We start from the raw sequence: 26,197 nt of genomic DNA on the forward strand, positions 1-26,197 counted from the left end.
ACAGCAGGATTAGAGAGAAGGTGTCTACAGTCAGGGTTGCTCTAGTGACCTGTCACTCACATCAGGGAACGTGGGGTCTGAGACTCTCCACTGCCTGGGGGAGGAATAGGTCTTTTCTGAGAGCCGGCCGTGAGCCGGACCATGCCCTCCAATGTCCAGGGCATGGCGATGAGGCGCCCCGCTCCACAGGAGCACTTAGCACGCTCTCCTGACTGAGTGTCTCGGGGGAAATTATCCCTTTGGGACTCCGCGGGGGGGGGGGGGGACCAGAAACAGCCCCATTCTCCCTGCACACATAACTCTCGGTCTAGACAATGCTTTCAGGCAGAAATGACCCCAGGACAGGCCTCCCTGTCACCCAAAGCTCTGGGGAGACACTGTGTAGCCACAATGTCCTTAAATCGCTGAGTCAGACCCGAGGACCCTTGTGCTATGGATCCTCTGGAAGCGTCTGCTCGCTCTAGAGTGACCAGGGCAGGTACTGAGAGGGGCAACCGTCCACTCGCCCCGCCTGGGGCTCCTGGCTGGAGTCTGTGGAGGTGGGTGGGGACGGAGGGGACAGCCCGGAGTCAAGAGGCACAGGACTCACCTGGCAGGAGCGTGGACTGGGGCCTGGCACCTGGGAGAGAGAGAAGGCAGATCAGACACCTTGCACAGAAGGGGCACCACAGGGGCAAAGGGGGACGGCGCTGAGCAGGTGACACGCTCAGTCCATGCCTGAGCCCTGCCACGTGGGGTGGGACCTCTGCCATCCTCACCCCCTAAAGAGGCTCCTCCTGAGAGGTCCAGGCAGCCCAGCATCCCTTATTTCCTGTGTTAAGCTGATTAGCTCTGTGTCTAGATGACCGAGTGGACCCAAACCAGTCATCAGCCACACAGCATTTATGGGCCCACTGAGGCAGCAACACTGAGGCATCAAGTTCAAAGTCCAAAACCCGTGTGAGATCTGTCAGGCTTGTCTGTAGGTGGTGACAAGGCTGTGGCCGGCAGGCCACACAGGGGCCACTGCCCTGCGCACGGCAGACCTGCTGCCCAGACAGTGCATCCCAGTTCCCTGCAGGGGCTACCGTGCAGGACTCAGGAACCAATCCCTGGGCCACCTGCAGTCCTAGGCCATGACCTCCATTCAGAGAACTCGTGACAGAACTAGCCTCTCTTGCCTCTGGCTTGCACTGTGGCTGGAGAAAAAGGGCCTCAAGTCACTTTCAGTTTGGTTCTTTGTTCCAATTCACCAGCTACATGCCTGGCATCTTGTCAAAGAGCTCATACTAATTCTTTGTAGAGAGACAAGGTGATGTAAGGAAGCAAGAAATGTAGAAAATGTTTTGAGAGGGGATCAGAGTGTCAGAAGGAAACCACACCCCCAGAGAGGGACACCCAGCTTATGTGAGACTAACCTGAGCAGACGACACCGGCATCCTCGCTGTGTCCACAGTTGTGTGTGTTCCAGCCATTGTGAGGGCAGCTCCACAGGTAGCTCTCATGCCCCGAGCAGCCCACGTTATCCAGGACGATCGGCCCTGAGCCCTGACCGTACCGGGCACTTCCAGGGGCCGACGTGGCCCAGCCACAGCCCAGCTGCCTGCAGACCACGTTGGCGTCGTTGGTGTCCCAGCTGTCATCACACACGGTGCCCCAGGAGCCTCGGTACAGGACCTCGACCCGGCCCTCACACCTGTCACCTCCATTCACCAGCCTCAGGGCCAATCCTGATTCAGTTCCTGGAAGGAGACGGGAAAATGCACTCTCCTGTGTCTTCTGGAGGAACAGGTCCTGAGGACCAAAGGCGATTCAGAATCCTTCCAGGGAAAGACTTCTGAGTTCACGGTAATGTTTTCCTTCCGGAGGACCTGACTGAGCCCGGTCATCATCATTTATCCCCACGGGGCTGTTTGATAGAACCCTTGGCTGTGGACAGAGGAACGCATGTTCTCTGATGGGTTCCCCACAAGGCCCAGCAATTCAGTGGCTGATCCCAGCCTTGGGAAGGAGGTGGGAAGAGGGGAAGCCCACAGCCTGAATCCCCAGGGACCACTGGGATGAACTTGAGCCGCTGCAGCAGGAGCACAGCAGAGACAGCTTCCCAGACCCCGACAAGGAACCACCTTCAGATGTTCACTCCCACATGGGAACCCACTCCATCAGGCCCAAGGTTATTCTGAAGACTACTGTTCTGCTGAGCATTCATGTCATTTTTTAACCCCAAAATTGTGCTGACTCTTGACCAAGCCGTGCACCCACTGAAAATCATCAGAGCCCATGGACTTCATTACGAAGAAGGCATCTATTGGTAGCAGGCTGTTCAGAGTCTTTCCAGGGCTTGTCAGCTGAAGAGCTAGAAAAAAAAGACTATCTCCGCTCCTGGGATGTACACCTGAGGCTGACAACTGTCCCTTGGCAGGAAGAAAGCTGACAGTGAAGTCCATAAACATGAGACAATATGGGTAAGAAAAGTGCAGGGGAAAAGCTGCACTGGAACTTCTGGATCCAGCTCTACCTCAAGACCGTCCTACCACTGACCTATGGAAGTCATTGCGGCCCCCAGTCCCACCCCCAACTCAAGACAGTGTGAGTTGGGATCCTGTCACTTGGCAACCAAAGCATTCTGAGTAATGTGTGCCACAACTGGGAGGTGAAGGTTCTCTACAACTCTGGCACGCGAAAGGAACCCTCCACATTAGATGAGGTGCTGAGCTCAGAGGCTCAAACCAAGAGTCAGGAATTGCACCCAGGCCTGATGAGTGGAGTGTCTGCAGGATCCAAGTCATGCTTACCATTGGCAGGAGCTGTGGGCGTCCCCGAGCCTGAAGGGAAAGCACAGCTGGATTAGAGAGAAGGTGTCTACAGTCAGGGTTGCTCTACTGACCTGTCACTCACATCAGGGAACGTGGGGTCTGAGACTCTCCACTGCCTGGGGGAGGAATAGGTCTTTTCTGAGAGCCGGCCGTGAGCCGGACCATGCCCTCCAATGTCCAGGGCATGGCGATGAGGCGCCCCGCTCCACAGGAGCACTTAGCACGCTCTCCTGACTGAGTGTCTCGGGGGAAATTATCCCTTTGGGACTCCGCGGGGTGGGGGGGGGACCCGAAACAGCCCAGTTCTCCCTGCACACATAACTCTTGGTCCAGACAATGCTTTCAGGCAGAAATGACCCCAGGACAGGCCTCCCTGTCACCCAAAGCTCTGGGGAGACACTGTGTAGCCACAATGTCCTTAAATCGCTGAGTCAGACCCGAGGACCCTTGTGCTATGGCTCCTCTGGAAGCGTCTGCTCGCTCTAGAGTGACCAGGGCAGGTACTGAGAGGGGCAACCGTCCACTCGCCCCGCCTGGGGCTCCTGGCTGGAGTCTGTGGAGGTGGGTGGGGACGGAGGGGACAGCCCGGAGTCAAGAGGCACAGGACTCACCTGGCAGGAGCGTGGACTGGGGCCTGGCACCTGGGAGAGAGAGAAGGCAGATCAGACACCTTGCACAGAAGGGGCACCACAGGGGCAAAGGGGGACGGCGCTGAGCAGGTGAGGCGCTCAGTCCATGCCTGAGCCCTGCCACGCGGGGTGGGACCTCTGCCATCCTCACCCCCCAAACAGGCTCCTCCTGAGAGGTCCAGGCAGCCCAGCATCCCTTATTTCCTGTGTTAAGCTGATTAGCTCTGTGTCTAGATGACCGAGTGGACCCAAACCAGTCATCAGCCACACAGCATTTATGGGCCCACTGAGGCAGCAACACTGAGGCGTCAAGTTCAAAGTCCAAAACCCGTGTGAGATCTGTCAGGCTTGTCTGTAGGTGGTGACAAGGCTGTGGCCGGCAGGCCACACAGGGGCCACTGCCCTGCGCACGGCAGACCTGCTGCCCAGATAGTGCATCCCAGTTCCCTGCAGGGGCTACCGTGCAGGACGCAGGAACCAATCCCTGGGCCACCTGCAGTCCTAGGCCATGACCTCCATTCAGAGAACTCGTGACAGAACTAGCCTCTCTTGCCTCTGGCTTGCACTGTGGCATATGGAGAAAAAGGGCTTCAAGTCACTTTCAGTTTGGTTCTTTGTTCCAAATCACCAGCTACATGCCTGGCATCTTGTCAAAGAGCTCATACTAATTCTTAGCAGAGAGACAAGGTGATGTAAGGAAGCCAGAAGTATAGAAAATGCTTTGAGAGGGGATCAGAGTGTCAGAAGGAAACCACACCCCCAGAGAGGGACACCCAGCTTATGTGAGACCAACCTGAGCAGACGACACCAGCGTCCTCGCCGTGTCCACAGTTGTGTGTGTTCCAGCCATTGTGAGGGCAGCTCCACAGGTAGCTCTCATGCCCCGAGCAGCCCACGTTATCCAGGACGATCGGCCCTGAGCCCTGACCGTACCGGGCACTTCCAGGGGCCGACGTGGCCCAACCACAGCCCAGCTGCCTGCAGACCACGTTGGCGTCGTTGGTGTCCCAGCTGTCATCACACACGGTGCCCCAGGAGCCTCGGTACAGGACCTCGACCCGGCCCTCACACCTGTCACCTCCATTCACCAGCCTCAGGGCCAATCCTGAATCAGTTCCTGGAAGGAGACGGGAAAATGCACTCTCCTGTGTCTTCTGGAGGAACAGGTCCTGAGGACCAAAGGCGATTCAGAATCCTTCCAGGGAAAGACTTCTGAGTTCACGGTAATGTTTTCCTTCCGGAGGACCTGACTGAGCCCGGTCATCATCATTTATCCCCACGGGGCTGTTTGATAGAACCCTTGGCTGTGGACAGAGGAACGCATGTTCTCTGATGGGTTCCCCACAAGGCCCAGCAATTCAGTGGCTGATCCCAGCCTTGGGAAGGAGGTGGGAAGAGGGGAAGCCCACAGCCTGAATCCCCAGGGACCACTGGGATGAACTTGAGCCGCTGCAGCAGGAGCACAGCAGAGACAGCTTCCCAGACCCCGACAAGGAACCACCTTCAGATGTTCACTCCCACATGGGAACCCACTCCATCAGGCCCAAGGTTACTCTGAAGACTACTGTTCTGCTGAGCACTCACTCATGTCATTTTTTAACCCCAAAATTGTGCTGACCCTTGACGAAGCCGTGCACCCACTGAAAATCATCAGAGCCCATGGACTTCATTACGAAGAAGGCATCTATTGGTAACAGGTTGTTCAGAATCTTTCCAGGGCTTGTCAGCTGAAGAGCTAGAAAAAAAAGACTATCTCCCCTCCTGGGATGTACACCTGAGGCTGACAACTGTCCCTTGGCAGGAAGAAAGCTGACAGTGAAGTCCATAAACATGAGAAAATAGGGGTAAGAAAAGTGCAGGGGAAAAGCTGCACTGGAACTCTGGATCCAGCTCTACCTGAAGACTGTCCTACCACTGACCTTTGGAAGCCATTGCGGCCCCCAGTCCCACCCCCAACTCAAGAGAGTGTGAGTTGGGATCCTGTCACTTGGCAACCAAAGCATTCTGAGTAATGTGTGCCACAACTGGGAGGTGAAGGTTCTCCACAACTCTGGAACGCGAAAGGAACCCTCCACATTAGATGAGGTGCTGAGCTCAGAGGCTCAAACCAAGAGTCAGGAATTGCACCCAGGCCTGATGAGTGGAGTGTCTGCAGGATCCAAGTCATGCTTACCATTGGCAGGAGCTGTGGGCGTCCCTGAGCCTGAAGGGAAAGCACAGCTGGATTAGAGAGAAGGTGTCTACAGTCAGGGTTGCTCTAGTGACCTGTCACTCACATCAGGGAAAGTGGGGTCTGAGACTCTCCACTGCCTGGGGGAGGAATAGGTCTTTTCTGAGAGCCGGCCGTGAGCCGGACCATGCCCTCCAATGTCCAGGGCATGGCGATGAGGCGCCCTGCTCCACAGGAGCACTTAGCACGCTCTCCTGACTGAGTGTCTCGGGGGAAATTATCCCTTTGGGACTCCGCGGGGGGGGGGGGGACCAGAAACAGCCCCGTTCTCCCTGCACACATAACTCTCGGTCTAGACAATGCTTTCAGGCAGAAATGACCCCAGGACAGGCCTCCCTGTCACCCAAAGCTCTGGGGAGACACTGTGTAGCCACAATGTCCTTAAATCGCTGAGTCAGACCCGAGGACCCTTGTGCTATGGCTCCTCTGGAAGCGTCTGCTCGCTCTAGAGTGACCAGGGCAGGTACTGAGAGGGGCAAACGTCCACTCGCCCCGCCTGGGGCTCCTGGCTGGAGTCTGTGGAGGTGGGTGGGGACGGAGGGGACAGCCCGGAGTCAAGAGGCACAGGACTCACCTGGCAGGAGCGTGGACTGGGGCCTGGCACCTGGGAGAGAGAGAAGGCAGATCAGACACCTTGCACAGAAGGGGCACCACAGGGGCAAAGGGGGACGGCGCTGAGCAGGTGACACGCTCAGTCCATGCCTGAGCCCTGCCACGTGGGGTGGGACCTCTGCCATCCTCACCCCCTAAAGAGGCTCCTCCTGAGAGGTCCAGGCAGCCCAGCATCCCTTATTTCCTGTGTTAAGCTGATTAGCTCTGTGTCTAGATGACCGAGTGGACCCAAACCAGTCATCAGCCACACAGCATTTATGGGCCCACTGAGGCAGCAACACTGAGGCATCAAGTTCAAAGTCCAAAACCCGTGTGAGATCTGTCAGGCTTGTCTGTAGGTGGTGACAAGGCTGTGGCCGGCAGGCCACACAGGGGCCACTGCCCTGCGCACGGCAGACCTGCTGCCCAGACAGTGCATCCCAGTTCCCTGCAGGGGCTACCGTGCAGGACTCAGGAACCAATCCCTGGGCCACCTGCAGTCCTAGGCCATGACCTCCATTCAGAGAACTCGTGACAGAACTAGCCTCTCTTGCCTCTGGCTTGCACTGTGGCTGGAGAAAAAGGGCCTCAAGTCACTTTCAGTTTGGTTCTTTGCTCCAATTCACCAGCTACCTGCCTGGCAGCTTGTCAGAGAGCTCATACTAATTCTTAGCAGAGAGATAAGGTGATTAAAGGAAGCGAGAAATGTAAAAATGCTATAAAAGGGATTCAGAATGTCAGAAGGAAACGACTCCGCCAGAGATGGACACCTAGTTTATTTGAGACCAACCTGAGCAGACGACACCGGCGTCCTCACTGTGTCCACAGTTGTGTGTGTTCCAGGGGTTGTGAGGGCAGCTCCACAGGTAGCTCTCGTGCCCCACGCAACCCACGTCGTCCAGGACGATCGGCCCTGAGCCCTGACCGTACCGGGCATTTCCAGGGGCCGACATGGCCCAGCCACAGCCCAGCTGCCTGCAGACAACGTTGGCGTCGTTGGTGTCCCAGCCGTCGTCACACACGGTGCCCCAGGAGCCTCGGTACAGGACCTCCACCCGGCCCTCACACCTGTCACCTCCATTCACCAGCCTCAGGGCCAATCCTGAATCAGTTCCTGGAAGGAGACGGGAAAATGCACTCTCCTGTATCTTCCGGAGGAACAGGTCCTGAGGACCAAACGCAATTCAGAATCCTTCCAGGGAAAGACTGCTGAGTTCAAGGTCATGTGTTCCTTCCGGAGGACCTGACTGAGCCCGGTCATCATCATTTATCCCCACGGGGCTGTTTGATAGAACCCTTGGCTGTGGACAGAGGAACGCATGTTCTCTGATGGGTTCCCCACAAGGCCCAGCAATTCAGTGGCTGATCCCAGCCTTGGGAAGGAGGTGGGAAGAAGGGAAGCCCACAGCCTGAATCCCCAGGGACCACTGGGATGAACTTGAGCCCCTGCAGCAGGAGCCCAGCAGAGACAGCTTCCCAGACCCCGCCAAGGAACCACCTTCAGATGTTCACTCCCACATGGGAACCCACTCCATCAAGCCCAAGGTTATTCTGAAGACTACATTTCTGCTGAGCACTCACTCATGTCATTTTTTAACCCCAAAATTGTGCTGACTCTTGACCAAGCCGTGCACCCACTGAAAATCATCAGAGCCCATGGACTTCATTACGGAGAAGGCATCTATTGGTAGCAGGCTGTTCAGAGTTCTTCCAGGGCTTGTGAGCGCAAGAGCTAGAAAAAAAAGACTATCTCCCCTCCTGGGATGTACACCTGAGGCTGACAACTGTCCCTTGGCAGGAAGAAAGCTGACAGTGAAGTCCATACACATGAGACAATAGGGGTAAGAAAAGTGCAGGGGAAAAGCTGTACTGGAACTTCTGGATCCAGCTCTACCTGAAGACCGTCCTACCACTGACCTATGGAAGTCATTGCGGCCCCCAGTCCCACCCCCAACTCAAGACAGTGTGAGCTGGGATCCTGTCACTTGGCAACCAAAGCATTCTGAGTAATGTATGCCACAACTGGGAGGTGAAGGTTCTCCACAACTCTGGCACGCGAAAGGAACCCTCCACATCAGATGAGGTGCTGAGCTCAGAGGCTCAAACCAAGAGTCAGGAATTGCACCCAGGCCTGATGAGTGGAGTGTCTGCAGGATCCAAGTCATGCTTACCATTGGCAGGAGCTGTGGGCGTCCCCGAGCCTGAAGGGAAAGCACAGCTGGATTAGAGAGAAGGTGTCTACAGTCAGGGTTGCTCTACTGACCTGTCACTCACATCAGGGAACGTGGGGTCTGAGACTCTCCACTGCCTGGGGGAGGAATAGGTCTTTTCTGAGAGCCGGCCGTGAGCCGGACCATGCCCTCCAATGTCCAGGGCATGGCGATGAGGCGCCCCGCTCCACAGGAGCACTTAGCACGCTCTCCTGACTGAGTGTCTCGGGGGAAATTATCCCTTTGGGACTCCGCGGGGGGGGGGGGACCAGAAACAGCCCCGTTCTCCCTGCACACATAACTCTTGGTCTAGACAATGCTTTCAGGCAGAAATGACCCCAGGACAGGCCTCCCTGTCACCCAAAGCTCTGGGGAGACACTGTGTAGCCACAATGTCCTTAAATCGCTGAGTCAGACCCGAGGACCCTTGTGCTATGGCTCCTCTGGAAGCGTCTGCTCGCTCTAGAGTGACCAGGGCAGGTACTGAGAGGGGCAAACGTCCACTCGCCCCGCCTGGGGCTCCTGGCTGGAGTCTGTGGAGGTGGGTGGGGACGGAGGGGACAGCCCGGAGTCAAGAGGCACAGGACTCACCTGGCAGGAGCGTGGACTGGGGCCTGGCACCTGGGAGAGAGAGAAGGCAGATCAGACACCTTGCACAGAAGGGGCACCACAGGGGCAAAGGGGGACGGCGCTGAGCAGGTGACACGCTCAGTCCATGCCTGAGCCCTGCCACGCGGGGTGGGACCTCTGCCATCCTCACCCCCCAAACAGGCTCCTCCTGAGAGGTCCAGGCAGCCCAGCATCCCTTATTTCCTGTGTTAAGCTGATTAGCTCTGTGTCTAGATGACCGAGTGGACCCAAACCAGTCATCAGCCACACAGCATTTATGGGCCCACTGAGGCAGCAACACTGAGGCGTCAAGTTCAAAGTCCAAAACCCGTGTGAGATCTGTCAGGCTTGTCTGTAGGTGGTGACAAGGCTGTGGCCGGCAGGCCACACAGGGGCCACTGCCCTGCACACGGCAGACCTGCTGCCCAGACAGTGCATCCCAGTTCCCTGCAGGGGCTACCGTGCAGGACGCAGGAACCAATCCCTGGGCCACCTGCAGTCCTAGGCCATGACCTCCATTCAGAGACCTCGTGACAGAACTAGCCTCTCTTGCCTCTGGCTTGCACTGTGGCATATGGAGAAAAAGGGCTTCAAGTCACTTTCAGTTTGGTTCTTTGTTCCAAATCACCAACTACATGCCTGGCATCTTGTCAAAGAGCTCATACTAATTCTTAGCAGAGAGACAAGGTGATGTAAGGAAGCGAGAAGTGTAGAAAATGCTTTGAGAGGGGATCAGAGTGTCAGAAGGAAACCACACCCCCAGAGAGGGACACCCAGCTTATGTGAGACCAACCTGAGCAGACGACACCGGCGTCCTCGCCGTGTCCACAGTTGTGTGTGTTCCAGCCATTGTGAGGGCAGCTCCACAGGTAGCTCTCATGCCCCGAGCAGCCCACGCTATCCAGGACGATCGGCCCTGAGCCCTGACCGTACCGGGCACTTCCAGGGGCCGACGTGGCCCAGCCACAGCCCAGCTGCCTGCAGACCACGTTGGCGTCGTTGGTGTCCCAGCTGTCATCACACACGGTGCCCCAGGAGCCTCGGTACAGGACCTCGACCCGGCCCTCACACCTGTCACCTCCATTCACCAGCCTCAGGGCCAATCCTGATTCAGTTCCTGGAAGGAGACGGGAAAATGCACTCTCCTGTGTCTTCTGGAGGAACAGGTCCTGAGGACCAAAGGCGATTCAGAATCCTTCCAGGGAAAGACTTCTGAGTTCACGGTAATGTTTTCCTTCCGGAGGACCTGACTGAGCCCGGTCATCATCATTTATCCCCACGGGGCTGTTTGATAGAACCCTTGGCTGTGGACAGAGGAACGCATGTTCTCTGATGGGTTCCCCACAAGGCCCAGCAATTCAGTGGCTGATCCCAGCCTTGGGAAGGAGGTGGGAAGAGGGGAAGCCCACAGCCTGAATCCCCAGGGACCACTGGGATGAACTTGAGCCGCTGCAGCAGGAGCACAGCAGAGACAGCTTCCCAGACCCCGACAAGGAACCACCTTCAGATGTTCACTCCCACATGGGAACCCACTCCATCAGGCCCAAGGTTATTCTGAAGACTACTTTTCTGCTGAGCACTCACTCATGTCATTTTTTAACCCCAAAATTGTGCTGACTCTTGACCAAGCCGTGCACCCACTGAAAATCATCAGAGCCCATGGACTTCATTTCGAAGAAGGCATCTATTGGTAGCAGGCTGTTCAGAGTCTTTCCAGGGCTTGTCAGCTGAAGAGCTAGAAAAAAAAGACTATCTCCCCTCCTGGGATGTACACCTGAGGCTGACAACTGTCCCTTGGCAGGAAGAAAGCTGACAGTGAAGTCCATAAACATGAGACAATAGGGGTAAGAAAAGTGCAGGGGAAAAGCTGCACTGGATCTTCTGGATCCAGCTCTACCTCAAGACCGTCCTACCACTGACCTATGGAAGTCATTGCGGCCCCCAGTCCCACCCCCAACTCAAGACAGTGTGAGTTGGGATCCTGTCACTTGGCAACCAAAGCATTCTGAGTAATGTGTGCCACAACTGGGAGGTGAAGGTTCTCTACAACTCTGGCACGCGAAAGGAACCCTCCACATTAGATGAGGTGCTGAGCTCAGAGGCTCAAACCAAGAGTCAGGAATTGCACCCAGGCCTGATGAGTGGAGTGTCTGCAGGATCCAAGTCATGCTTACCATTGGCAGGAGCTGTGGGCGTCCCCGAGCCTGAAGGGAAAGCACAGCTGGATTAGAGAGAAGGTGTCTACAGTCAGGGTTGCTCTAGTGACCTGTCACTCACATCAGGGAACGTGGGGTCTGAGACTCTCCACTGCCTGGGGGAGGAATAGGTCTTTTCTGAGAGCCGGCCGTGAGCCGGACCATGCCCTCCAATGTCCAGGGCATGGCGATGAGGCGCCCCGCTCCACAGGAGCACTTAGCACGCTCTCCTGACTGAGTGTCTCGGGGGAAATTATCCCTTTGGGACTCCGCGGGGTGGGGGGGGGACCCGAAACAGCCCAGTTCTCCCTGCACACATAACTCTTGGTCCAGACAATGCTTTCAGGCAGAAATGACCCCAGGACAGGCCTCCCTGTCACCCAAAGCTCTGGGGAGACACTGTGTAGCCACAATGTCCTTAAATCGCTGAGTCAGAGCCGAGGACCCTTGTGCTATGGCTCCTCTGGAAGCGTCTGCTCGCTCTAGAGTGACCAGGGCAGGTACTGAGAGGGGCAACCGTCCACTCGCCCCGCCTGGGGCTCCTGGCTGGAGTCTGTGGAGGTGGGTGGGGACGGAGGGGACAGCCCGGAGTCAAGAGGCACAGGACTCACCTGGCAGGAGCGTGGACTGGGGCCTGGCACCTGGGAGAGAGAGAAGGCAGATCAGACACCTTGCACAGAAGGGGCACCACAGGGGCAAAGGGGGACGGCGCTGAGCAGGTGAGGCGCTCAGTCCATGCCTGAGCCCTGCCACGCGGGGTGGGACCTCTGCCATCCTCACCCCCCAAACAGGCTCCTCCTGAGAGGTCCAGGCAGCCCAGCATCCCTTATTTCCTGTGTTAAGCTGATTAGCTCTGTGTCTAGATGACCGAGTGGACCCAAACCAGTCATCAGCCACACAGCATTTATGGGCCCACTGAGGCAGCAACACTGAGGCGTCAAGTTCAAAGTCCAAAACCCGTGTGAGATCTGTCAGGCTTGTCTGTAGGTGGTGACAAGGCTGTGGCCGGCAGGCCACACAGGGGCCACTGCCCTGCACACGGCAGACCTGCTGCCCAGATAGTGCATCCCAGTTCCCTGCAGGGGCTACCGTGCAGGACGCAGGAACCAATCCCTGGGCCACCTGCAGTCCTAGGCCATGACCTCCATTCAGAGAACTCGTGACAGAACTAGCCTCTCTTGCCTCTGGCTTGCACTGTGGCATATGGAGAAAAAGGGCTTCAAGTCACTTTCAGTTTGGTTCTTTGTTCCAAATCACCAGCTACATGCCTGGCATCTTGTCAAAGAGCTCATACTAATTCTTAGCAGAGAGACAAGGTGATGTAAGGAAGCCAGAAGTATAGAAAATGCTTTGAGAGGGGATCAGAGTGTCAGAAGGAAACCACACCCCCAGAGAGGGACACCCAGCTTATGTGAGACCAACCTGAGCAGACGACACCGGCGTCCTCGCCGTGTCCACAGTTGTGTGTGTTCCAGCCATTGTGAGGGCAGCTCCACAGGTAGCTCTCATGCCCCGAGCAGCCCACGTTATCCAGGACGATCGGCCCTGAGCCCTGACCGTACCGGGCACTTCCAGGGGCCGACGTGGCCCAACCACAGCCCAGCTGCCTGCAGACCACGTTGGCGTCGTTGGTGTCCCAGCTGTCATCACACACGGTGCCCCAGGAGCCTCGGTACAGGACCTCGACCCGGCCCTCACACCTGTCACCTCCATTCACCAGCCTCAGGGCCAATCCTGAATCAGTTCCTGGAAGGAGACGGGAAAATGCACTCTCCTGTGTCTTCTGGAGGAACAGGTCCTGAGGACCAAACGCGATTCAGAATCCTTCCAGGGAAAGACTTCTGAGTTCACGGTAATGTTTTCCTTCCGGAGGACCTGACTGAGCTCGGTCATCATCATTTATCCCCACGGGGCTGTTTGATAGAACCCTTGGCTGTGGACAGAGGAACGCATGTTCTCTGATGGGTTCCCCACAAGGCCCAGCAATTCAGTGGCTGATCCCAGCCTTGGGAAGGAGGTGGGAAGAGGGGAAGCCCACAGCCTGAATCCCCAGGGACCACTGGGATGAACTTGAGCCGCTGCAGCAGGAGCACAGCAGAGACAGCTTCCCAGACCCCGACAAGGAACCACCTTCAGATGTTCACTCCCACATGGGAACCCACTCCATCAGGCCCAAGGTTATTCTGAAGACTACTGTTCTGCTGAGCATTCATGTCATTTTTTAACCCCAAAATTGTGCTGACTCTTGACCAAGCCGTGCACCCACTGAAAATCATCAGAGCCCATGGACTTCATTACGAAGAAGGCATCTATTGGTAGCAGGCTGTTCAGAGTCTTTCCAGGGCTTGTCAGCTGAAGAGCTAGAAAAAAAAGACTATCTCCCCTCCTGGGATGTACACCTGAGGCTGACAACTGTCCCTTGGCAGGAAGAAAGCTGACAGTGAAGTCCATAAACATGAGACAATAGGGGTAAGAAAAGTGCAGGGGAAAAGCTGCACTGGAACTTCTGGATCCAGCTCTACCTCAAGACCGTCCTACCACTGACCTATGGAAGTCATTGCGGCCCCCAGTCCCACCCCCAACTCAAGACAGTGTGAGTTGGGATCCTGTCACTTGGCAACCAAAGCATTCTGAGTAATGTGTGCCACAACTGGGAGGTGAAGGTTCTCTACAACTCTGGCACGCGAAAGGAACCCTCCACATTAGATGAGGTGCTGAGCTCAGAGGCTCAAACCAAGAGTCAGGAATTGCACCCAGGCCTCATGAGTGGAGTGTTTTGCAGGATCCAAGTGAGGCTTACCTTCGGTAGGAGCTGTGGGCGTCCACCAGCCTGAAGGGAAAGCACAGCAGGATTAGAGAGAAGGTGTCTACAGTCAGGGTTGCTCTACTGACCTGTCACTCACATCAGGGAATGTGGGGTCTGAGACTCTCCACTGCCTGGGGGAGGAATAGGTCTTTTCTGAGAGCCGGCCGTGAGCCGGACCATGCCCTCCAATGTCCAGGGCATGGCGATGAGGCGCCCCGCTCCACAGGAGCACTTAGCACGCTCTCCTGACTGAGTGTCTCGGGGGAAATTATCCCTTTGGGACTCCGCGGGGGGGGGGGGGGACCAGAAACAGCCCCGTTCTCCCTGCACACATAACTCTCGGTCTAGACAATGCTTTCCGGCAGAAATGACCCCAGAACAGGCCTCCCTGTCACCCAAAGCTCTGGGGAGACACTGTGTAGCCACAATGTCCTTAAATCGCTGAGTCAGACCCGAGGACCCTTGTGCTATGGATCCTCTGGAAGCGTCTGCTCGCTCTAGAGTGACCAGGGCAGGTACTGAGAGGGGCAAACGTCCACTCGCCCCGCCTGGGGCTCCTGGCTGGAGTCTGTGGAGGTGGGTGGGGACGGAGGGGACAGCCCGGAGTCAAGAGGCACAGGACTCACCTGGCAGGAGCGTGGACTGGGGCCTGGCACCTGGGAGAGAGAGAAGGCAGATCAGACACCTTGCACAGAAGGGGCACCACAGGGGCAAAGGGGGACGGCGCTGAGCAGGTGAGGCGCTCAGTCCATGCCTGAGCCCTGCCACGCGGGGTGGGACCTCTGCCATCCTCACCCCCCAAACAGGCTCCTCCTGAGAGGTCCAGGCAGCCCAGCATCCCTTATTTCCTGTGTTAAGCTGATTAGCTCTGTGTCTAGATGACCGAGTGGACCCAAACCAGTCATCAGCCACACAGCATTTATGGGCCCACTGAGGCAGCAACACTGAGGCGTCAAGTTCAAAGTCCAAAACCCGTGTGAGATCTGTCAGGCTTGTCTGTAGGTGGTGACAAGGCTGTGGCCGGCAGGCCACACAGGGGCCACTGCCTTGCGCACGGCAGACCTGCTGCCCAGACAGTGCATCCCAGTTCCCTGCAGGGGCTACTGTCCCGGACTCAGGAACCAAACCCTGGGCCACCTGCAGTCCTAGGCCATGACCTCCATTCAGAGAACTCGTGACAGAACTAGCCTCTCTTGCCTCTGGCTTGCACTGTGGCTGGAGAAAAAGGGCTTGAAGTCACTTTCAGTTTGGTTCTTTGCTCCAATTCACCAGCTACTTGCCTGGCAGCTTGTCAGAGAGCTCATACTAATTCTTAGCAGAGAGACAAGGTGATGTAAGGAAGCCAGAAGTATAGAAAATGCTTTGAGAGGGGATCAGAGTGTCAGAAGGAAACCACACCCCCAGAGAGGGACACCCAGCTTATGTGAGACCAACCTGAGCAGACGACACCGGCGTCCTCGCCGTGTCCACAGTTGTGTGTGTTCCAGCCATTGTGAGGGCAGCTCCACAGGTAGCTCTCGTGCCCCATACAGCGCACATCGTCTAGGACGATCGGCCCTGAGCCCTGACCATACCGGGCACTTCCAGGGGCCGACGTGGCCCAGCCACAGCCCAGCTGCCTGCAGACAACGTTGGCGTCGTTGGTGTCCCAGCTGTCATCACACACGGTGCCCCAGGAGCCTTGGTACAGGATCTCGACCCGGCCCTGACACCTGTCACCTCCATTCACCAGCCTCAGGGCCAATCCTGATTCAGTTCCTAGAAGGAGACGGGAAAATGCACTCTCCTGTGTCTTCCGGAGGAACAGGTCCTGAGGACCGAACGCGATTCAGAATCCTTCCAGGGAAAGACTTCTGAGTTCACGGTAATGTTTTCCTTCCGGAGGACCTGACTGAGCCCGGTCATCATCATTTATCCCCACGGGGCTGTTTGATAGAACCCTTGGCAGTGGACAGAGGAACGCATGTTCTCTGATGGGTTCCCCACAAGGCCCAGCAATTCAGTGGCTGATCCCAGCCTTGGGAAGGAGGTGGGAAGAGGGGAAGCTCACAGCCTGAATCCCCAGGGACCACTGGGATGAACTTGAGCCGCTGCAGCAGGAGCCCAGCAGAGACAGCTTCCCAGACCCCACCAAGGAGCCACCTTCAGATGTTCACTCCCACATGGGAACCCACTCCATCAGGCACAAGGTTATTCTGAAGACTACTGTTCTGCTGAGCACTCACTCATGTCATTTTTTAACCCCAAAATTGTGCTGACCCTTGACCAAGCCGTGCACCCACTGAAAATCATCAGAGCCCGTGGACTTCATTACGAAGAAGGCATCTATTGGTAGCAGGCTGTTCAGAGTCTTTCCAGGGCTTGTCAGCTGAAGAGCTAGAAAAAAAAGACTATCTCCCCTCCTGGGATGTACACCTGAGGCTGACAACTGTCCCTTGGCAGGAAGAAAGCTGACAGTGAAGTCCATAAACATGAGACAATAGGGGTAAGAAAAGTGCAGGGGAAAAGCTGCACTGGATCTTCTGGATCCAGCTCTACCTCAAGACCGTCCTACCACTGACCTATGGAAGTCATTGCGGCCCCCAGTCCCACCCCCAACTCAAGACAGTGTGAGTTGGGATCCTGTCACTTGGCAACCAAAGCATTCTGAGTAATGTGTGCCACAACTGGGAGGTGAAGGTTCTCTACAACTCTGGCACGCGAAAGGAACCCTCCACATTAGATGAGGTGCTGAGCTCAGAGGCTCAAACCAAGAGTCAGGAATTGCACCCAGGCCTGATGAGTGGAGTGTCTGCAGGATCCAAGTCATGCTTACCATTGGCAGGAGCTGTGGGCGTCCCCGAGCCTGAAGGGAAAGCACAGCTGGATTAGAGAGAAGGTGTCTACAGTCAGGGTTGCTCTACTGACCTGTCACTCACATCAGGGAATGTGGGGTCTGAGACTCTCCACTGCCTGGGGGAGGAATAGGTCTTTTCTGAGAGCCGGCCGTGAGCCGGACCATGCCCTCCAATGTCCAGGGCATGGCGATGAGGCGCCCCGCTCCACAGGAGCACTTAGCACGCTCTCCTGACTGAGTGTCTCGGGGGAAATTATCCCTTTGGGACTCCGCGGGGGCGGGGGGGACCCGAAACAGCCCAGTTCTCCCTGCACACATAACTCTCGGTCTAGACAATGCTTTCAGGCAGAAATGACCCCAGGACAGGCCTCCCTGTCACCCAAAGCTCTGGGGAGACACTGTGTAGCCACAATGTCCTTAAATCGCTGAGTCAGAGCCGAGGACCCTTGTGCTATGGCTCCTCTGGAAGCGTCTGCTCGCTCTAGAGTGACCAGGGCAGGTACTGAGAGGGGCAACCGTCCACTCGCCCCGCCTGGGGCTCCTGGTTGGAGTCTGTGGAGGTGGGTGGGGACGGAGGGGACAGCCCGGAGTCAAGAGGCACAGGACTCACCTGGCAGGAGCGTGGACTGGGGCCTGGCACCTGGGAGAGAGAGAAGGCAGATCAGACACCTTGCACAGAAGGGGCACCACAGGGGCAAAGGGGGACGGCGCTGAGCAGGTGAGGCGCTCAGTCCATGCCTGAGCCCTGCCACGCGGGGTGGGACCTCTGCCATCCTCACCCCCCAAACAGGCTCCTCCTGAGAGGTCCAGGCAGCCCAGCATCCCTTATTTCCTGTGTTAAGCTGATTAGCTCTGTGTCTAGATGACCGAGTGGACCCAAACCAGTCATCAGCCACACAGCATTTATGGGCCCACTGAGGCAGCAACACTGAGGCGTCAAGTTCAAAGTCCAAAACCCGTGTGAGATCTGTCAGGCTTGTCTGTAGGTGGTGACAAGGCTGTGGCCGGCAGGCCACACAGGGGCCACTGCCCTGCGCACGGCAGACCTGCTGCCCAGATAGTGCATCCCAGTTCCCTGCAGGGGCTACCGTGCAGGACGCAGGAACCAATCCCTGGGCCACCTGCAGTCCTAGGCCATGACCTCCATTCAGAGAACTCGTGACAGAACTAGCCTCTCTTGCCTCTGGCTTGCACTGTGGCATATGGAGAAAAAGGGCTTCAAGTCACTTTCAGTTTGGTTCTTTGTTCCAAATCACCAGCTACATGCCTGGCATCTTGTCAAAGAGCTCATACTAATTCTTAGCAGAGAGACAAGGTGATGTAAGGAAGCCAGAAGTATAGAAAATGCTTTGAGAGGGGATCAGAGTGTCAGAAGGAAACCACACCCCCAGAGAGGGACACCCAGCTTATGTGAGACCAACCTGAGCAGACGACACCGGCGTCCTCGCCGTGTCCACAGTTGTGTGTGTTCCAGCCATTGTGAGGGCAGCTCCACAGGTAGCTCTCATGCCCCGAGCAGCCCACGTTATCCAGGACGATCGGCCCTGAGCCCTGACCGTACCGGGCACTTCCAGGGGCCGACGTGGCCCAACCACAGCCCAGCTGCCTGCAGACCACGTTGGCGTCGTTGGTGTCCCAGCTGTCATCACACACGGTGCCCCAGGAGCCTCGGTACAGGACCTCGACCCGGCCCTCACACCTGTCACCTCCATTCACCAGCCTCAGGGCCAATCCTGAATCAGTTCCTGGAAGGAGACGGGAAAATGCACTCTCCTGTGTCTTCTGGAGGAACAGGTCCTGAGGACCAAACGCGATTCAGAATCCTTCCAGGGAAAGACTTCTGAGTTCACGGTAATGTTTTCCTTCCGGAGGACCTGACTGAGCCCGGTCATCATCATTTATCCCCACGGGGCTGTTTGATAGAACCCTTGGCTGTGGACAGAGGAACGCATGTTCTCTGATGGGTTCCCCACAAGGCCCAGCAATTCAGTGGCTGATCCCAGCCTTGGGAAGGAGGTGGGAAGAGGGGAAGCCCACAGCCTGAATCCCCAGGGACCACTGGGATGAACTTGAGCCACTGCAGCAGGAGCACAGCAGAGACAGCTTCCCAGACCCCGACAAGGAACCACCTTCAGATGTTCACTCCCACATGGGAACCCACTCCATCAGGCCCAAGGTTATTCTGAAGACTACTGTTCTGCTGAGCATTCATGTCATTTTTTAACCCCAAAATTGTGCTGACTCTTGACCAAGCCGTGCACCCACTGAAAATCATCAGAGCCCATGGACTTCATTACGAAGAAGGCATCTATTGGTAGCAGGCTGTTCAGAGTCTTTCCAGGGCTTGTCAGCTGAAGAGCTAGAAAAAAAAGACTATCTCCCCTCCTGGGATGTACACCTGAGGCTGACAACTGTCCCTTGGCAGGAAGAAAGCTGACAGTGAAGTCCATAAACATGAGACAATAGGGGTAAGAAAAGTGCAGGGGAAAAGCTGCACTGGAACTTCTGGATCCAGCTCTACCTCAAGACCGTCCTACCACTGACCTATGGAAGTCATTGCGGCCCCCAGTCCCACCCCCAACTCAAGACAGTGTGAGTTGGGATCCTGTCACTTGGCAACCAAAGCATTCTGAGTAATGTGTGCCACAACTGGGAGGTGAAGGTTCTCTACAACTCTGGCACGCGAAAGGAACCCTCCACATTAGATGAGGTGCTGAGCTCAGAGGCTCAAACCAAGAGTCAGGAATTGCACCCAGGCCTCATGAGTGGAGTGTTTTGCAGGATCCAAGTGAGGCTTACCTTCGGTAGGAGCTGTGGGCGTCCACCAGCCTGAAGGGAAAGCACAGCAGGATTAGAGAGAAGGTGTCTACAGTCAGGGTTGCTCTACTGACCTGTCACTCACATCAGGGAATGTGGGGTCTGAGACTCTCCACTGCCTGGGGGAGGAATAGGTCTTTTCTGAGAGCTGGCCGTGAGCCGGACCATGCCCTCCAATGTCCAGGGCATGGCGATGAGGCGCCCCGCTCCACAGGAGCACTTAGCACGCTCTCCTGACTGAGTGTCTCGGGGGAAATTATCCCTTTGGGACTCCGCGGGGGGGGGGGGGGACCAGAAACAGCCCCGTTCTCCCTGCACACATAACTCTCGGTCTAGACAATGCTTTCAGGCAGAAATGACCCCAGAACAGGCCTCCCTGTCACCCAAAGCTCTGGGGAGACACTGTGTAGCCACAATGTCCTTAAATCGCTGAGTCAGACCCGAAGACCCTTGTGCTATGGCTCCTCTGGAAGCGTCTGCTCGCTCTAGAGTGACCAGGGCAGGTACTGAGAGGGGCAAACGTCCACTCGCCCCGCCTGGGGCTCCTGGCTGGAGTCTGTGGAGGTGGGTGGGGATGGAGGGGACAGCCCGGAGTCAAGAGGCACAGGACTCACCTGGCAGGAGCGTGGACTGGGGCCTGGCACCTGGGAGAGAGAGAAGGCAGATCAGACACCTTGCACAGAAGGGGCACCACAGGGGCAAAGGGGGATGGCGCTGAGCAGGTGACATGCTCAGTCCATGCCTGAGCCCTGCCACGCGGGGTGGGACCTCTGCCATCCTCACCCCCCAAACAGGCTCCTCCTGAGAGGTCCAGGCAGCCCAGCATCCCTTATTTCCTGTGTTAAGCTGATTAGCTCTGTGTCTAGATGACCGAGTGGACCCAAACCAGTCATCAGCCACACAGCATTTATGGGCCCACTGAGGCAGCCACACTGAGGCGTCTAGTTCAAAGTCCAAAACCCGTGTGAGATCTGTCAGGCTTGTCTGTAGGTGGTGACAAGGCTGTGGCCGGCAGGCCACACAGGGGTCACTGCCTTGCGCACGGCAGACCTGCTGCCCAGACAGTGCATCCCAGTTCCCTGCAGGGGCTACTGTCCCGGACTCAGGAACCAAACCCTGGGCCACCTGCAGTCCTTGGCCATGACCTCCATTCAGAGAACTCGTGACAGAACTAGCCTCTCTTGCCTCTGGCTTGCACTGTGGCTGGAGAAAAAGGGCCTCAAGTCACTTTCAGTTTGGTTCTTTGCTCCAATTCACCAGCTACTTGCCTGGCAGCTTGTCAGAGAGCTCATACTAATTCTTAGCAGAGAGACAAGGTGATGTAAGGAAGCCAGAAGTATAGAAAATGCTTTGAGAGGGGATCAGAGTGTCAGAAGGAAACCACACCCCCAGAGAGGGACACCCAGCTTATGTGAGACCAACCTGAGCAGACGACACCGGCGTCCTCGCCGTGTCCACAGTTGTGTGTGTTCCAGCCATTGTGAGGGCAGCTCCACAGGTAGCTCTCGTGCCCCATACAGCGCACATCGTCTAGGACGATCGGCCCTGAGCCCTGACCATACCGGGCACTTCCAGGGGCCGACGTGGCCCAGCCACAGCCCAGCTGCCTGCAGACAACGTTGGCGTCGTTGGTGTCCCAGCTGTCATCACACACGGTGCCCCAGGAGCCTTGGTACAGGATCTCGACCCGGCCCTGACACCTGTCACCTCCATTCACCAGCCTCAGGGCCAATCCTGATTCAGTTCCTAGAAGGAGACGGGAAAATGCACTCTCCTGTGTCTTCCGGAGGAACAGGTCCTGAGGACCGAACGCGATTCAGAATCCTTCCAGGGAAAGACTTCTGAGTTCACGGTAATGTTTTCCTTCCGGAGGACCTGACTGAGCCCGGTCATCATCATTTATCCCCACGGGGCTGTTTGATAGAACCCTTGGCAGTGGACAGAGGAACGCATGTTCTCTGATGGGTTCCCCACAAGGCCCAGCAATTCAGTGGCTGATCCCAGCCTTGGGAAGGAGGTGGGAAGAGGGGAAGCTCACAGCCTGAATCCCCAGGGACCACTGGGATGAACTTGAGCCGCTGCAGCAGGAGCCCAGCAGAGACAGCTTCCCAGACCCCGCCAAGGAGCCACCTTCAGATGTTCACTCCCACATGGGAACCCACTCCATCAGGCACAAGGTTATTCTGAAGACTACTGTTCTGCTGAGCACTCACTCATGTCATTTTTTAACCCCAAAATTGTGCTGACCCTTGACCAAGCCGTGCACCCACTGAAAATCATCAGAGCCCGTGGACTTCATTACGAAGAAGGCATCTATTGGTAGCAGGTTGTTCAGAATCTTTCCAGGGCTTGTCAGCTGAAGAGCTAGAAAAAAAAGACTATCTCCCCTCCTGGGATGTACACCTGAGGCTGACAACTGTCCCTTGGCAGGAAGAAAGCTGACAGTGAAGTCCATAAACATGAGAAAATAGGGGTAAGAAAAGTGCAGGGGAAAAGCTGCACTGGAACTCTGGATCCAGCTCTACCTGAAGACCGTCCTACCACTGACCTTTGGAAGCCATTGCGGCCCCCAGTCCCACCCCCAACTCAAGAGAGTGTGAGTTGGGATCCTGTCACTTGGCAACCAAAGCATTCTGAGTAATGTGTGCCACAACTGGGAGGTGAAGGTTCTCCACAACTCTGGCATGCGAAAGGAACCCTCCACATTAGATGAGGTGCTGAGCTCAGAGGCTCAAACCAAGAGTCAGGAATTGCACCCAGGCCTCATGAGTGGCGTGTCTGCAGGATCCAAGTCATGCTTACCATTGGCAGGAGCTGTGGGCGTCCCCGAGCCTGAAGGGAAAGCACAGCTGGATTAGAGAGAAGGTGTCTACAGTCAGGGTTGCTCTACTGACCTGTCACTCACATCAGGGAATGTGGGGTCTGAGACTCTCCACTGCCTGGGGGAGGAATAGGTCTTTTCTGAGAGCCGGCCGTGAGCCGGACCATGCCCTCCAATGTCCAGGGCATGGCGATGAGGCGCCCCGCTCCACAGGAGCACTTAGCACGCTCTCCTGACTGAGTGTCTCGGGGGAAATTATCCCTTTGGGACTCCGCGGGGGGGGGGGGACCAGAAACAGCCCCGTTCTCCCTGCACACATAACTCTCGGTCTAGACAATGCTTTCAGGCAGAAATGACCCCAGGACAGGCCTCCCTGTCACCCAAAGCTCTGGGGAGACACTGTGTAGCCACAATGTCCTTAAATCGCTGAGTCAGACCCGAGGACCCTTGTGCTATGGCTCCTCTGAAAGCGTCTGCTCGCTCTAGAGTGACCAGGGCAGGTACTGAGAGGGGGCAAACGTCCACTCGCCCCGCCTGGGGCTCCTGGCTGGAGTCTGTGGAGGTGGGTGGGGACGGAGGGGACAGCCCGGAGTCAAGAGGCACAGGACTCACCTGGCAGGAGCGTGGACTGGGGCCTGGCACCTGGGAGAGAGAGAAGGCAGATCAGACACCTTGCACAGAAGGGGCACCACAGGGGCAAAGGGGGACGGCGCTGAGCAGGTGACACGCTCAGTCCATGCCTGAGCCCTGCCACGTGGGGTGGGACCTCTGCCATCCTCACCCCCCAAACAGGCTCCTCCTGAGAGGTCCAGGCAGCCCAGCATCCCTTATTTCCTGTGTTAAGCTGATTAGCTCTGTGTCTAGATGACCGAGTGGACCCAAACCAGTCATCAGCCACACAGCATTTATGGGCCCACTGAGGCAGCCACACTGAGGCGTCTAGTTCAAAGTCCAAAACCCGTGTGAGATCTGTCAGGCTTGTCTGTAGGTGGTGACAAGGCTGTGGCCGGCAGGCCACACAGGGGTCACTGCCTTGCGCACGGCAGACCTGCTGCCCAGACAGTGCATCCCAGTTCCCTGCAGGGGCTACTGTCCCGGACTCAGGAACCAAACCCTGGGCCACCTGCAGTCCTTGGCCATGACCTCCATTCAGAGAACTCGTGACAGAACTAGCCTCTCTTGCCTCTGGCTTGCACTGTGGCTGGAGAAAAAGGGCCTCAAGTCACTTTCAGTTTGGTTCTTTGCTCCAATTCACCAGCTACTTGCCTGGCAGCTTGTCAGAGAGCTCATACTAATTCTTAGCAGAGAGACAAGGTGATGTAAGGAAGCCAGAAGTATAGAAAATGCTTTGAGAGGGGATCAGAGTGTCAGAAGGAAACCACACCCCCAGAGAGGGACACCCAGCTTATGTGAGACCAACCTGAGCAGACGACACCGGCGTCCTCGCCGTGTCCACAGTTGTGTGTGTTCCAGCCATTGTGAGGGCAGCTCCACAGGTAGCTCTCGTGCCCCATACAGCGCACATCGTCTAGGACGATCGGCCCTGAGCCCTGACCATACCGGGCACTTCCAGGGGCCGACGTGGCCCAGCCACAGCCCAGCTGCCTGCAGACAACGTTGGCGTCGTTGGTGTCCCAGCTGTCATCACACACGGTGCCCCAGGAGCCTTGGTACAGGATCTCGACCCGGCCCTGACACCTGTCACCTCCATTCACCAGCCTCAGGGCCAATCCTGATTCAGTTCCTAGAAGGAGACGGGAAAATGCACTCTCCTGTGTCTTCCGGAGGAACAGGTCCTGAGGACCGAACGCGATTCAGAATCCTTCCAGGGAAAGACTTCTGAGTTCACGGTAATGTTTTCCTTCCGGAGGACCTGACTGAGCCCGGTCATCATCATTTATCCCCACGGGGCTGTTTGATAGAACCCTTGGCAGTGGACAGAGGAACGCATGTTCTCTGATGGGTTCCCCACAAGGCCCAGCAATTCAGTGGCTGATCCCAGCCTTGGGAAGGAGGTGGGAAGAGGGGAAGCTCACAGCCTGAATCCCCAGGGACCACTGGGATGAACTTGAGCCGCTGCAGCAGGAGCCCAGCAGAGACAGCTTCCCAGACCCCGCCAAGGAGCCACCTTCAGATGTTCACTCCCACATGGGAACCCACTCCATCAGGCACAAGGTTATTCTGAAGACTACTGTTCTGCTGAGCACTCACTCATGTCATTTTTTAACCCCAAAATTGTGCTGACCCTTGACCAAGCCGTGCACCCACTGAAAATCATCAGAGCCCGTGGACTTCATTACGAAGAAGGCATCTATTGGTAGCAGGTTGTTCAGAATCTTTCCAGGGCTTGTCAGCTGAAGAGCTAGAAAAAAAAGACTATCTCCCCTCCTGGGATGTACACCTGAGGCTGACAACTGTCCCTTGGCAGGAAGAAAGCTGACAGTGAAGTCCATAAACATGAGAAAATAGGGGTAAGAAAAGTGCAGGGGAAAAGCTGCACTGGAACTCTGGATCCAGCTCTACCTGAAGACCGTCCTACCACTGACCTTTGGAAGCCATTGCGGCCCCCAGTCCCACCCCCAACTCAAGAGAGTGTGAGTTGGGATCCTGTCACTTGGCAACCAAAGCATTCTGAGTAATGTGTGCCACAACTGGGAGGTGAAGGTTCTCCACAACTCTGGCATGCGAAAGGAACCCTCCACATTAGATGAGGTGCTGAGCTCAGAGGCTCAAACCAAGAGTCAGGAATTGCACCCAGGCCTCATGAGTGGCGTGTCTGCAGGATCCAAGTCATGCTTACCATTGGCAGGAGCTGTGGGCGTCCCCGAGCCTGAAGGGAAAGCACAGCTGGATTAGAGAGAAGGTGTCTACAGTCAGGGTTGCTCTACTGACCTGTCACTCACATCAGGGAATGTGGGGTCTGAGACTCTCCACTGCCTGGGGGAGGAATAGGTCTTTTCTGAGAGCCGGCCGTGAGCCGGACCATGCCCTCCAATGTCCAGGGCATGGCGATGAGGCGCCCCGCTCCACAGGAGCACTTAGCACGCTCTCCTGACTGAGTGTCTCGGGGGAAATTATCCCTTTGGGACTCCGCGGGGGGGGGGGGGGACCAGAAACAGCCCCGTTCTCCCTGCACACATAACTCTCGGTCTAGACAATGCTTTCAGGCAGAAATGACCCCAGGACAGGCCTCCCTGTCACCCAAAGCTCTGGGGAGACACTGTGTAGCCACAATGTCCTTAAATCGCTGAGTCAGACCCGAGGACCCTTGTGCTATGGCTCCTCTGAAAGCGTCTGCTCGCTCTAGAGTGACCAGGGCAGGTACTGAGAGGGGGCAAACGTCCACTCGCCCCGCCTGGGGCTCCTGGCTGGAGTCTGTGGAGGTGGGTGGGGACGGAGGGGACAGCCCGGAGTCAAGAGGCACAGGACTCACCTGGCAGGAGCGTGGACTGGGGCCTGGCACCTGGGAGAGAGAGAAGGCAGATCAGACACCTTGCACAGAAGGGGCACCACAGGGGCAAAGGGGGACGGCGCTGAGCAGGTGACACGCTCAGTCCATGCCTGAGCCCTGCCACGTGGGGTGGGACCTCTGCCATCCTCACCCACCAAACAGGCTCCTCCTGAGAGGTCCAGGCAGCCCAGCATCCCTTATTTCCTG

General features: G+C 56.6%; 1 protein-coding gene across 1 annotated transcript in view; it reads right to left on the reverse strand.

Annotated features, from left to right (window-relative positions):
* The window catches only part of DMBT1 (deleted in malignant brain tumors 1), a gene marked incomplete at both ends in the record, with an annotated part of 99,546 nt that overhangs the window by 66,654 nt on the left and 6,695 nt on the right, over nucleotides 1-26,197 (reverse strand). Inside the window, 13 exon segments of the mRNA XM_082854440.1 lie at nucleotides 1,398-1,773; nucleotides 4,180-4,542; nucleotides 4,544-4,593; nucleotides 7,036-7,360; nucleotides 7,362-7,411; nucleotides 9,822-10,218; nucleotides 12,662-13,005; nucleotides 15,500-15,875; nucleotides 18,303-18,683; nucleotides 21,121-21,466; nucleotides 21,468-21,514; nucleotides 23,144-23,181; nucleotides 23,960-24,283. Of these exon segments, the coding sequence (XP_082710566.1) occupies nucleotides 1,398-1,773; nucleotides 4,180-4,542; nucleotides 4,544-4,593; nucleotides 7,036-7,360; nucleotides 7,362-7,411; nucleotides 9,822-10,218; nucleotides 12,662-13,005; nucleotides 15,500-15,875; nucleotides 18,303-18,683; nucleotides 21,121-21,466; nucleotides 21,468-21,514; nucleotides 23,144-23,181; nucleotides 23,960-24,283 (3,417 nt within the window).

This window comes from Leucopleurus acutus (assembly GCF_964270905.1).
Source record: "Leucopleurus acutus genome assembly, chromosome: 14".
NCBI classification, from domain to species: Eukaryota; Metazoa; Chordata; class Mammalia; order Artiodactyla; family Delphinidae; genus Leucopleurus; species Leucopleurus acutus.